Source organism: Aptenodytes patagonicus, chromosome 14, assembly GCF_965638725.1.
Source record: "Aptenodytes patagonicus chromosome 14, bAptPat1.pri.cur, whole genome shotgun sequence".
NCBI lineage: Eukaryota > Metazoa > Chordata > Aves > Sphenisciformes > Spheniscidae > Aptenodytes > Aptenodytes patagonicus.
Window position 1 is genome coordinate 2,553,506 of NC_134962.1, and position 13,994 is coordinate 2,567,499.

General features: G+C 45.0%; 1 protein-coding gene across 1 annotated transcript in view; it reads left to right on the forward strand.

Moving 5' to 3' along the window:
- The window catches only part of LOC143167031 (peroxidasin homolog), a 46,525-nt gene that overhangs the window by 7,246 nt on the left and 25,285 nt on the right, over nt 1-13,994 (forward strand). Inside the window, exons 2-4 of the mRNA XM_076352023.1 lie at nt 3,294-3,365; nt 11,153-11,224; nt 11,477-11,548. Of these exons, the coding sequence (XP_076208138.1) occupies nt 3,294-3,365; nt 11,153-11,224; nt 11,477-11,548 (216 nt within the window). The remainder of the gene's footprint in view (nt 1-3,293; nt 3,366-11,152; nt 11,225-11,476; nt 11,549-13,994) is intronic.

The following is a 13,994-nucleotide window of genomic DNA, read 5'->3' on the forward strand; positions in this document are numbered from 1 at the left end:
ACACTTGTGTCTTTTTACTGCTTTCTTGGATACAGGGAGCAAAATAGTCTAGTCCATCCTTCTGCCTCCAGGGCAGGATCCACACTACCTAAACCGTATTGTGGCTAATGTCTGTCTCACCTGCAGTCCACCTGAGCGTTTTATTAGCATTACTGTTTAAGATTTTTTTTTTTTAAAACAGAATCTGCAGTTTTAGTCAGTGACTATTTGCCCTTTTCTATTTGTAGCAAAGTTCTGACATAGTTATTGTATCTATGGCTAAATAAGCCATTTCAGTTCTTTTCATTGTCATGTTTTCTAGAATTCAGATCGCTCCCATTGCTTTCCTCTGGATTCTCGCCAGTTAATTCACACCATTTCTTGAAATGAAGTGCTCACAGTAGACATGCACTGTTTCAGTTCCACTTTTTGTCTGTGGGGAAAGCTGTTGCCTTTGTGTGATGGAGAGAAAACCGGAGAGTGAGCTTTCCAAAGGAGTGCAAGACAGCTGGGGTCCAGGGACTCACTTGAAGGTCTTACCTGGAACAGAAAAAGAAGAAAAATCAAGATATTTCATTAAAATAAGCTAAGTTTTATTATATGCTCCTTGGGGATGGTGTAGGGGAAAAGTTCCCTCATGAAACCAGACGCCCATTGCTCGCTGAGCAGTGGGAACTATCAGGAGGCATCTCTCCATCCATGTGCTTCTCAGCAGCAGGAGCACTACTGAGAGATGGTCCAGCCAAGCGACAGCCGTGACACCTCTGTTAGTGGCACGGGGTCACTCCTGCCAGGCTCTGCAGCCCAGGTTTGCTTTATCGCTCTCGCAGGTGAAGAAACCCACCTCCTGGGAGGTCAGACTTGCTTAGGGAGCTGGAGACCAGGTGCAAACTTCCACAGCACCATTTCCAAGGAGTCATTTTCGGCAAGCAACCGATAGCGAAAACAACCCTGGGAGTGGAGGAGCTTGTGGGGTTTTTTTTCTGGGTTTTCAGAGATGTTTTCAGTCACCTGTGGTTCTGGCTTTTGCTTTTTGTTTCAGCTGTGGAAGCTGTGCGCTTTTATGTGAATGCTGGGATGTGAAGGATTGCAGTTGTCTTTGTTCATTAAAATAGTCTGATTCCCCCCCCCCCCCCCCCCCACCTGCAGCCTGTGACCCAAAGTGGTATTTTACACTTCACTGCCTGCTTCCCACTGCCTTCCGTGAGCATCAACAGCTTCAGCCTTGACCCCTGTGTATTTCTTCCGTTTATTTGTTATGTTCCCTATTACCTGTAGCCAGCTGCCTGGACTAATTACACAGCTCTTTACAGCCCCCCGGGGCAGGCAGAGTTGGTGTCTGTGCGTTACAGTGTATAAATCAAGTTTGCATTTCTTCACCTTTATTCATGGTCTAGGCTTTCCTCATTTCCTTTTAATGAGGCCGTGGAGAATAGTCAGCACCTTGTGCTATCACCTCCGCCAATCTTTAATTGTATTGGGCTTTGTGGTGTCAACCATTGCCTTGAAAAATCCGTACAGATATCCTCAAATTCACATCATCAGGGAAGAGGGGTACGTAACGCCTTCCAACAAGAAAAGCAAGAAACGCCCATTTGAAGCAATGCAAGTAAAGCCAAACACACCAGAAAATGTCAAAGGTAAAGTTACTGTTAAAAACTGCAATTCCGAAGGGTGATCCTCCGGGACCGCAGTTGGCAGTGGACAAACGGTGCTTGTAAATTACAATTCCAACACTTTTTTTGAAATACTGAAGCTGTGTTCCTTCCTGCCCTCTAACTCTTCTGTGTGCAGTACTTACCACTAGGAAAGGGGAGAGACTTCTCCCTACATTAGTCTTCTCTTCCCTTTGTTCAGAGTTGAAAAGTTACAGAAAGCAGAAAACACAACAGAAAAGACAACTTCCACTGGCATGTGTTCTATGGCATTCAGTGATGACAGAGGGGTAACAAGACAGAGATTTAATAGTTCAGTGTAACTGGACTCAAGTAAGAATGCTGTGCATTTTCTGTCTAAAAAGTAAGAAAATTTAGTGGGAATTTTTTAACATAAAATAGCTAGTTTTGCAAACTGTTAAGCTAAAGAAACATTACATCTTAAAAAATAAGATCAGCTTTACTTACTGTGTATCCTCTTCTCGAGCACTTGCTCAAAGATGTTTCAGCCCCCTTGGATGCTCACTGTCCATTTGAGTTTACAGCTACCTGCGATGAATGCACCTCTTTCTAATCTTAATTTTATACGAACACGAATCTTGTTGATGCCTGTTCTAAAAATGTGTTGAACTTGTAGCTATTTGTATAATTCTTGTTTTAAACTCTGCCTCCAAATGCTCTGTAACTTACCCCCAGAATGACGGGCAATTCAGCATATTCGTGTGTTTTTTCCTCTTAAAGTAAATGCCCTTAAAAGGCTGCCTTAAACTGAGAAATAGCTGCATATTCTCTAAATGTGGTAGACCAGGCAGCGTAGGAGAAAAAGAAGCAACTTCATTGTTGTGCTTTGGATGGAAACTAGCAGCAAAAAACATTTGTCAGTCTTTTGCAATTTGTTATAATACACTGGGCCATGGCAGGTGCCAAATCAATGCACATTCCCTATAGAAGTGTTTCTGCTTGGTTAACCAGGTTAAACCACTTAGCTCTTATTTTATTATCTCATTAGCAATCAAAAACCCATGTTTTAGGGCTCCAAGTCGATGTAGTTACATGGACAGCCCTTGAAATTTGCCAGAATCCCCTGGACTCCACTAATTCTAATTGAAGTTGGCACAAATTTGAAATGCAGGCAGCGATAAGCTGTTCTGAGTCTTGGAGCATTGCAGAGCAGAATGTGAAATGCTTATTATATGAGGTTATTTGATCAGATTTAACCATTTTAAGGTAAAGATAACTTTGCTAGGGAGCTAAAAAATGGGTCCATGTGATGATGTGCATTCCTCTACAAATCAGTGTGAGATGCAAATGTAATTGCACATGAAGTCGGGGTGTTGAGCAGCAGACCTTGTCCAGTGTTCATGGAAATGATCACTTGAGTCCTTTCAGTCTTTACTTTTTCTATGAAATTAAAGTGAATTTTGTAAATGTAGGCTTGTCCTGGCTGTTGGCTGACTTTGCAGACCACAGTAGACCCCAGCCATCGTCCCCGCTCTTTCTCCGCTCCCTTCCCTGATCTTTGTCTCCATTTCTCCCCTTTGTGTAGGGCTGGTACAATAGACTCTCCCAGCGGCTCTCCTCCCTCCCTCCCGTGGATGATGCTGATTGCTAGTGGCTTGTTTATATCATGAGTGCGCTGATTGTATTTTCTGCTTTCAGAGATTTACGTTTCAACCACATCAAGGAGATACAACCTGGAGACTTCAGGAGACTGAAGAACCTCAACACGCTGTAAGTTCCACCCAGTGATCCTGCGGTGAGGATATCCATTTATTACTTACGTTCGTACTGTCCCCCATATGGCTTAAAGATGGCCTTGGTCTTTTAGTTATTTCAGCCAAGTTGTGCATATCTGCCTAGAGCCTTAAAATTTTCTCTGCTCTACCCTGGATCATGTTTCTTACCCTTTTTAATTAAATGTGCAATTTAATAACTTTCTTTTTGGCAATTAACTGTCTTTTTAAAAAAAATGAAAAATCCTGATGCATACTGTCACTGCCTGAGGATGTTTCAGCACGTATGGCTTTAGAGTAGACCGTAAAAACAGTTCTGGCCTGTTATCAAGGTAGCAGAGGGATGCATTAAGAGCTTCTTCCTTTCCGTGGCCTCCTCAAATGCATGAACCACATTAGTTGCTCTACATGATTTTGACTGAAGTGAGAGTGCATCCTTCCAAATGCTGTCTTGTCCCTATGCCTTGCCCTAGAATAAACGCCTACACCTACCCTACTGCAGATAGGAATGGGAGTAGAAGGTGGTTCCTTTAGTCTTGCATCCCAGCCAGAGCAGGCATGCTCACGTCGGTGTGATATACTACTCTTACTAACAAGTTTCTCGCTCTGCTCAAAGGAAATAGTGGGAACCTTTGCTGCTTCTTGCCGCTGTAAGGCTGAGGGTTTGAAGATAGATATGAGTACATCTGCACCGTATAGCCAAGCAGTTGAAAACAAACCAGCTCCCAAATCAGAAGCAGAAGCTGTGTCAGCACAGCACTGTGCTGGATGTAATTGGCCCGTTGAGACTCAGATCTGATTATTTGAGCTGTAACATGGCGCTAACAGCTATACGATTTCCAGGTCCAAGCTCGAATCTCTCTGCGAAGCAGACCAGCTAGCTTGGGAACCTGCGCTGCACGACAGGCATGCTCAGATTTCCCGGGTTCGTAGATTCATGGTCCCAAATGGCAAGAGAGACTCCAGGTTGTTTTGTTCTGTCTGACCTTGAGAGATCTGAAGTCCCTGATCCTTTAAAGATGGCAGTGCTGAAAGAAGGAAGACCTGGGCAATAAGGACTTCAGTCAATTGTAAGAAGTTTTAGGAAGAGTGGGAATACAGCAGGACTTTATCAGAGAGACCTGTTCAACAGCTAGCTTTTAAAAATCAAAATTCGCTAAATATTGTGTCACTGTATGTGTGGGACTGATTGGCCAAACCACGGCTGCAGGATGCTTCAAATTACCCCGGCCATGCTCATAGGCCCCTGCTCATAGGACAGGTGGTCAACTAGTAGACTGGTAGAAAACTTTATTGCCAACGATGCTGTTCCTCCAGAGCACAAGAACAGCTCATGTTAGTCTCTCAAACAGCACCACGTGGTACTTAATTACCAAAAATAATAGAGAGAAAAGATCCTGAAGATTAATATTGGTGGATTTCTGTCATTCGAGGTAGGGTGAGAAAAGTGACTAAAATATCTAGAGAGAAAATAGAGTCCAATTCCGTAGCGTTTTACCTTATCACAAAGCTCTGCTGAAGCATCTTGATCTCTGGACCTGCTCTTCCACCCCTGAAGCTCTCCTGAGTCGAGAAAACAAACCGTTCCAAATTATGTCATCTCTGTGTGATGCAGACAGATGTTTGGCAGGCAGCACGGCAGGACCGCCAGGCTAGTTTCAGCCGAACCCTGGGGAAACTAAGGATGCTGGCAGGCCTTCACTTGGAGAGATGCTCCACCCAACCTGCGGAGCTTTGTAAGAGATCCCAGATTCTGCCCTGCCAGTGCCTTGGTCTAGGCAGGTCCCCGACATCTGCAAGACTTCTGCTTCTTTCTTTCTGACTCCTGCCACTCTGCTTAAAGCTAGATATAGATACGCAGCCTGGCTGAGATGGAAAGACCTGTCTCTCTATAATACCTGTTTATGCTCCGTGAATTTGTCCAATTCTTTTTGCTTTCTGTCTCCACACCCTCCTGGACAAGGAAATCAAGGACGGTAAGTCCATGAACAGATACTAAAGGGAATAGGCATGAAGGTACCCCCCAACATCCCTAATCTCATGATTACGGATGCCGGGACAGTAAGAGGAACATGTTTGGCACAGACAGTGGGCAGGCTCTCCCTAAATAGTGTCCTATGACCATCGTCAGAGCTGGAATACTAGACTAGGTGAAACACTGCTCTAACGAAATACGGCATTTTTATATTTGAATTCTGAGGATCAACTGCTTTTGCAAATGAAACCTTTCCATTTAGGTAGTACTTCGTATGCTTGGTTGTATTTCTTGGTTTGGCCAGCAAACTGGAAAAATCAGTTATTCTCACACTCGCAGTAGTTAACTCCCACGGATGAGGAGCTTGGTAACTGAATGAGAGAATGTCAGACCTCATACTCCTAAAGCAAATTTCTCTCCAGGAACTTTGATTTGTCCAATTCCCACATCAAAACCGAGAAGAGCTGAAGAATTTGCTGATGTTTCTTAGATGGTAAACTTTTGCCTGAGGACTCTCATAGGCCTTCAAGTGATAAGGAGAATAAATCCTTCAAAATCCCTGAGAGACTTGCTGGGAAAGTTTGGCCAGAATATTTGAAGCAAGAGGTTTGGAGGACAGAGTAGCTCAGGTTCCATATGCAGAGCTCTGAGCTTGCAGCTTTCTGCCATGAGACTTAAATAAATGTTCCTTAAGCAAATAAATGCTTTTAAAAGACCCTTTCCCTACAATGCTTTGGCCTGGCGGAGGAAGGACAGCAGATTCTGGTGAAGCCTCCGTTCTGCATCTCCTTTTGGGCTGGATGGCTGAACTATATCCAAGTTTGAGTTTATAAATCACCCTGATAAGGAAACCTTTGTAGCCTGCGTTGGATGCGGGGAGGTGGGCTGTGAGACTGACAGAAGAGGAGGCTGCCATGAACGTCCAGTGGGGCTTTTCAACAGTTCAAACCTTCCCCTGGCTCTGCTCTCTTCTTTTCTCTCCTTGGCATAGAGATTTGATAAATTACAGAGCACTACTTTGAAATTAAAAACAGGAGCCCTGTTTGTCTCGGGAAGAGATATAGTCATGATATGCTTCTGGCTGGGGACTCCTGCTACAGCACCACAGGTAATAAGCAATTATCCTAAATCCTGCACCACTGGGAGCTCGCTCGTTGGCTGTCAGCAACATACAGTGCTCTGGAGAAGTCCTCCTGGGCCAAAGGTCTTAGAGTTGTAAGGTTTCCTCATCCCTTCCTATTGCCTCTTCTCAGTTCCCGTGCAGATATTGGCGTCAGGATCTCCTTTGTGTATTCTTAAACCATTAATGTGTCCCCTCAGTAAAAAAAAATAGGGTAGCAGGGAGAAGGAGGGGAAAAACCTCTTGTATGCCATCCACAAAATACCCACAGCTCCTCAACAGATGTTTTGCTTGAGTTTGCCAACACCAGCTGCATCGTTTAACCCAACATTAGCTCACAGCAGGTGGTGGACTGTGGAAGACAGCAAACACATTGCGAGCCCACGGTGAGGCATAGCGTCTCATTGCTTTCCAGTCTTTGCTCCTTTAGGTCATCTTTGGGTGGGGATGGATGATGACACCCATGCATGACTGTCCCCTTACGTGTTCCCACAGGAGGTCAACACCCTGCCACGTTGACCCAACTGGTGGATTGCTGTATTTTCAAACCAAGACCATCACAGCCAAATGGTCGCTGCTACTTGGGTCTTTCCAGTATCGTCTATAGAAATGTCCAACCCTGGGACCAAAGCAGTATTTCTTAACTTCCCCAGTAGGTATTTTGTTCTGCCTGTGGGATGGGCACCCTAGAGAATAGGGACTCCGTGGAGACCACATCGTGGTATGTGCTTCTGCCTCTGCCTTTGCCCTGCCAATGTCATCCTTGCTCACATCATGTTTCTCCTTCTGCTTAGGTGAGAGCAAAAGGCACTTCTGGTGAGCTCTGCAGCTCTCCTTTAGATGTTGCTTGTAAAGGGTTTCAGGGTGAATGACAGGAGTAACATGGAGGCTCTGTCTTGAACCCTCTAGTAGCTCTTGAGAGAACGTGTTCCTGCAAGCAAGGAGGGGATGTCGGAGCCTGCTTGGATCTCAGAATAGAAGTTTCTCCCTCAAATATAGGAAATGGCTATTCCAGATCATTCTGTCAACAAGGGAGAATGCATGGCTGAACATGAAACTCACTTTTTCTCCCCCTTTAAATACACTATGTGATGATTTCTATTAATGGTGGGAGGAAAAAAATAGCTGTTATGTCACAAAGACTGTAGCATGCAGTTTGTCAAATGAAAAGAGGAAAGAGTACACATTTTGAGTCAGAATTCTGTACTGTCACATCATTTAATACATTCTTCAAAACAGAAAACGACTCATTTAATGCAACTTAAGCCTGTGCTTGGCAACCCAGAGAGAGGGCGGGGAAGGAGAAGGGAGGAGCAGTCAGGACATAAAACCTAAAGGAAACTGGATGTGAAATCTTCTCTTAGGGAATCTGGGCCAGATCTCTTGGTGCTTGTACATCTCAAACCTCCCAGAAGAATTTTTCAGGAATAAAACCTGTATGATTGAGTCTACCTACTCATTTGGAGCCCAGTTCACCAGCTGGCACGAAAGGGAATGCCACATCATTTTGCTATCTTTTGATAAGCTCCAGGAAACATACTTCTGATACTTTTAATTTAGCTTGTTTTGCTACAGGGTGTACTTAAGACATGCATCGATAATGATCTTTCCAGCTTCTGTCTGCCAGAGCATTTATTCCCAGCAGATCCGGTTAGCAGTAGATCTTAGCATTCAATCCTCTTTAACGTTTACAGGAATTTGAGTGTTTTGCTATTGATTGCAGCCGGGATCAATATCCAGGTCATGCCAGGATTTTGCACACTTCTCTGTCTGGGTGAATTGCACAGAAGTCAAGGAGCAGACAGCTGTGCACAAGCCATCTAAAGTCTTTATAGGAGCCAGATGTGCTGTCTTGTCTATGGATTTCTCTGAGAGCAGCATTTTGGAATATGTGGACTATGATGGACTTCGTAAACTATCTCACTTTTGAGTTTTTTCCAGGACATATCCTTCTATTACAATGGGGAATCCTGAGACAGGAAACAGAGATGGCTTCTTCCATACGCTTTTTAACCTTTAATCGGGTAATGAACAAATTTTTAAGTATCAGACGATAAGAGGCCTGCGTACTTCATGCCATCTGAACTTCTAGAATTGGTCTTACTTGGCTTGGATCACTGATTACATTCCCCTGAACTGTCCTAAATAGCCAAGGCAACAAAACGGACTAGGTGAATGCTTTTAAATAGCACCAAAATGCAGTCAGACAACATGTTGCAATTTGAAATCCCCCCTGGACTTCAGTCCTGGTCCGAACTGGCTGCATTAAAGATAAAGGGTCAGCGAAGGAGTCCAGACCGTCGTGGTGCGTGGGGCTGCTCAGGCTGTTGGTGTGACCCTGCCTGCAGGACCTGCTCGCCTGGTCATTATCTCGTGTCCCCTGTGAAAGGAGCAGCCGATGCCAGGTGCGTGGCAGGGGACAGGTGCTCACGTCCACGGGAATGACGTCGGAGCTGGCACCCGTCTATCAGCCCATCTAGCATCCTCAGAAGTGGGGCCAAGGATCAGATAACAGAGAACAAGCTGCCTTCGTTCTCCTCTGGCTGAAGATGAAAGCGCGCTGATAGAGGGCAGGGAAGGAAGCGTGCACGGTTGGTGCTTGTGTTGTCTTTGTCCTGTGGGTAAATAGAAAAAGCCCTCTCCTGCGCTGCTCTCAAGCAGTTATTTCCATTCCTTGGGTGTTCAATCATCAAATAAACCTTCGGGTTGGTGTTCAGGGGCTGTATTTCCACTCAGCATATCTGGCTGTCAAAGCAGAATAGTGTGTTCCAAGGACTTGACATCATTTTTGCATCCTTATGAGTGAAATCGGGTTGTTTAACCTCAGCCGTTTGTATTGAGCCATTGCTTCCAGCTGTGCAGAAACTTTCCAGCAACTTTCTGCCTTAACCTCTTCGGGCTGCTCGTCCACAACCCTGGCAATGTGCAGTTTGGTAGTGGCACCCACATCCATGGTAGCAGGGTAGCTAATCAAGAGAGGACAGTTAAATCAAGGATACTGAGATTTTTCTCAAACCCTTATTGTTCTGACTTCCGAAGGTTTCTTTGCGCTCGAGTTTCTTACGTGCTTTTTGGACCCTTAGTGTAATACTCTGCCTGAGAACAAGGTGGTGGAAAGCTGGTGTGGCTCAGATGCCTGGTGGCAACCTGTGAAGCTGCCATAACACCTGTGTGTTTCTGGCATCTTTTATCTTTGCATCCCTGAGGTGTTTGATTTGATCTTCATCTTCTTTTCCCACACGTTTTCTTTCATTTCTCCCTGCCTCCTTGTCTTTTCTCTCCATCCTTTACCTGCACAAACTGTTCTTCCCAGGAAGGGACCTTTGCTTGTAGTGCCAGAGGCTGGCTGATGCTCTGTCTACCCTATTTTCTCCAGCAAAGAGAAGCAGAAGATTGGGCTTTACTGCTGGGAAAGTGCTGAACTGTCTTCTCACCTGCTGCCTGGTGGCAGATCATTTCTGAGGAGCGTAGCTATCACAAAAAGGAGCTTGTAAAATAGAAAATGCACGTCCAATGCACGTGTTGAATTTGACCCAACATTGTAAGGTCTGGCTGCTCGCAGAGGGAATAGCAGTTTTTTGCTACAACACTAGAAAAACAAATCTTTGCAGTACACGGTCGCAGCTCTCCTCTCCATCCACATCTTCATTTAGGAATTTTAAAAATAAGTGTACCTGGTGAAATCCTTGCTCTGAGCTATTGGGCTATAAGCTCCACCAGCTCTGCGGCCGCAGTGAGGTTTGCCAGATACGAACATCAGTGGGATACCTCGGCAAAAGACCCACAGGAGTGCGGTTAGGCAGCCACAATGAATAGTTAAACGTTGTATATTAAACAGCTATTTATAAGTGATTTATTTCGTTTTCTTGGTGTTGGGCTTGGCAGTGGTTGCAGAAGAGGTTTTCGTAGCGTTCAGCTGCGTGGTTACCGCTGTTGCACACAGCGTGGTTATTACAAGGATGAGCTGTGTTTCTGGTCATCGGCACCGGCCAGCATTTGCAGGCACAGTCATGGCAACTGCACATACAAGTCAGAGATTGCCTGCCAAGGCAAACCTGTCCATAGGTTTTATATTAAAACCTGGCACAAGGCTCTCTAGATCGAAGGAGGCTGCCTCTGGATAGCCTCAGGAGTCAGATCTGTATTTATTTATTTTTCATTTGCATATATTTGTACACAAAGTGATTAGAACAAAGCATTACCATTTTATAACTCCTATAACTTCACTGTGAAGTGGCATTTTAAACTGCGTTTGTACTCTTAAAAACTGGCTCTGCGCTCCCCTGCTCACACGTTGTTGAACACAACCATGCACCTTCAAAAACCGTTGCGGTTGTACAAGAGTGGCAGCAATGATTTAATTTGTCCCCCGCTCCACTTCCTTCTGCCTGTCTCCCTTCCCCTCATCCCTTTCCTGGCCAAAATTGTAACTTTGGGATGAAAACCACTGTGGCAAAAGGTAAAGAAAAGTCTTTGAACTTTGTACATATTGGAAGCACTTGGCACCTCTGGGCGAGAAACCTTCTCATTGGCTTGCTGGTGTGAGTATCCAAACTTCTAACCCCTTTAAATTTTAAACTCTGGAAAACATAGGTTCGGGATTTTTCAGTGGGCATCCAGGAACACAAATGCCCCAAGTCTCACACGTGCTGAATTCACCGGTTCTGTTTTTCTTTCTTGATTTGAACAGGCTGCTGAACAATAATCAGATAAAACAAATTGTGAGAAGATCCTTTGAAGATCTGGAGAACCTGAAATACCTGTGAGTTGGTAGCTCAGTAGTTTCTTAAGCTCCTTGAAATTTAACAGCCCACTTCTAATGTTTGCCAGTCAAGGACGTAGTTTCTGTGGTCAGAATTTCTGGATGTGAATGTCACAGCTATAAAACATTGCCCTTGAATCCAGTCAGAAAGCTCTGCTTTGGATCGAGGTTGATAGCTGTTTCCTGTGTCTTTTTAAAACACAACTGCTGATCAGTTATCCTAATGCTTTTTTCTTTCTCTCCTTTTGAAAGCTACCTTTATAAAAATGAAATTCAGAGCATCCAGCAACACGCCTTCAACGGGCTCCGTTCTCTGGAACAGCTGTAAGTACAAACGAGCCTTGTCTGTTGATGAATGTGATGTGCGTAAGAGCTGATTTATTGGCTCCTCTAACCCAAGTGCTGTGCTTCCAGTAGTGGAGAGTACCAGACACTTAGCAAGGAGTAGGATGAGGCTTCTACTGTTTTATCATCCAGCTTTGCAAGACTACACCGGCTTCATTTGAAAACAGCTGGTCCCAGTACTGATTTTGGTTAGTTAATGCTGAGGTCTCTTCCTACTGACGTCCCGTATGTTCTCTCCTGACCCTAAACCTCTGGAGCATAGGAAGAGCCCAGCCATGCCTCTGATTCCCTTTACGTCCAAGGACCTCATGATGGGAGGAGATGGGGGTCTGTAGGATGGCTTGAAGCAGAAGGCAGCTGGCCTGCTGTGGTTACGCCTGCTGGGACTCCTGGAGCAGAGAGTAGGATCTGGCCCTTTGCTTGAATTGAGGGTGCTGGCTGAGTTTCTCCCTTATCCAACCCTTTGCTGAAAATGAATGGATGAAGCGCAAGCTGAGAGCTGGGGCTGCGGGGTATTCATGGGAGCTACTGGGATGGTGGTGCTCGCATGCTGTAAAGCATCTGGAAATTGCAATGGGGGAGAAGATGATGGATCCAAACAAAGACAGTAATGACCTTCCCTCCAAGCTGTGTGGCACTCTGGGATGCCTTGCGTGTTTTCCTGGCAGCTGGAGCCCACCACAGTGGCACTCTAGCAGTCCTTATTTGCTCCCTTTCTGTGTATTGCAAATCTGTGCTGTTTATTCAGTCAAAGAAGTTTTGTTTTTTGACTCTTAGCGCTCCATGCTCAAGGTAAGATGGGAAGACTGAGGTCTGACTCTTCTAAAGTGTCTTGCTAAACTGGGATTGGATTTTTCATGCCAGGGTTGTGATATATTATGTGCATGTGTGTAAATACATGTGTACATATGGAGAGAGTGTGAGCATGGATGTTTGAAGTATAGGAATTATTTGCATCGTTGGAGAACTGGGACCACAGGTGAAACCATTCTAATTCATGGATTGTGCCAAATGACAGTGTTTATAGGGCTGGAATGTAACTAAGGATTTTGCTGTAAAAGGGGTAGGATCCAGCTTGTTCTCCAGGCTGACAGCAGAAGTGGACAGAATACGATGGGAAGTTTCAGGCAAACTTAACAATAGGTGTGCTACCAACCTTGTGCACAAGTTGTTTTTTCATCAGACAGCTCAGCAAGAATGCCTGGGAGAAAACATAGGAAGCAGATACTGGCTCAGCTATGTTTAGAGAGGAGATGATGCTGGCCGCAGTGATATTTTAACAATGACCGTTCCAGACTTGATGTCACAAATAAAAGAAAAAAAAACCCAACAAACCACAAAACCAACAAACAACCCTCTGAAAGGCCCATCTGTTTTCACTCTCAGGCAGGCATGGTTCCAAAAGAATTAGCTTTGCTCAAATCCTACCCCGTTTTCCTGTACCCCACAAGCCAGCTTTTCAAGAAAAAGTATAACCCGATTGATGGACAGTATCAGATGCTTTCCTCAAGGTCCAAAGCAATGACAGCAGACATCTGAGACTTATTAAAACACGTACGTCTCTCCCCACTGTTGCCCTCCACTGCAGAATCTGAGTCACCGTCTCTCGGTTTGTGCTCTGATAGTGGACCATTTATCATGAATCCTTCCATTACAAATCAAACAGCCATGTGGCGGCTTAGGCAATTATTTCTCAACGCAGTCAGCTACAATAGCAGAATGAGTATTTGTAGATCCGTGATTAATCAGTGTCCGCTGTGAAATTTATGCCTGTGTAAAACAGGGGGGAAGAGTTTAGGCAACTTTGAAACCATACCGAACTGCATCTAAAGGTCAGGAACATGTCAGTTATGCTGGTGAATGTCACAGCTAATGGGAACAGCGAGACTCAGGTATTGTGGGGTGTTGCTCTGCAGACCCCAGGTTTCCTTTGCTGATGGCAAGGGGTGACCTGGGGCAGTGCAGAAGGTATCCCAGGCCTCTGGAACAGCAGGTCACACTTGAGATTTTAGTGGACCTAAAAACATTAACCTGTATTAGCAGGAACTGGGCTGTTCACATTAATGTGCCATTTAGATTCAAGTGTTCCAGCTGAATGCACCCTCTCTGTCTTTGGGGACTGTGCCTTCCCTCCGCAGAAACAGAATGGCCCCGTGGCAGCTGTTTCCAGATGTTTCTGCTCTCGCTGGGTGGATGCACGTGCTGGGAGCCCCTGTTAGAATCAGAGACAAATGCAGGCTGGAAGAGACCTTTGGATGTCTCCAGTCCCACCTTCAGCAACAAGCAGGACCAATTTCAAAGTTTTATCAGGTTGTTCAGGGCCTTTTTCTACAAATTAATTCTCAGCAAACTCATGATCCCATTCAGAAATGTTGCAATTCCTAGGCTGGGAATGAGTGCCTTAGAGTAAGGCTATTTCTTCCTC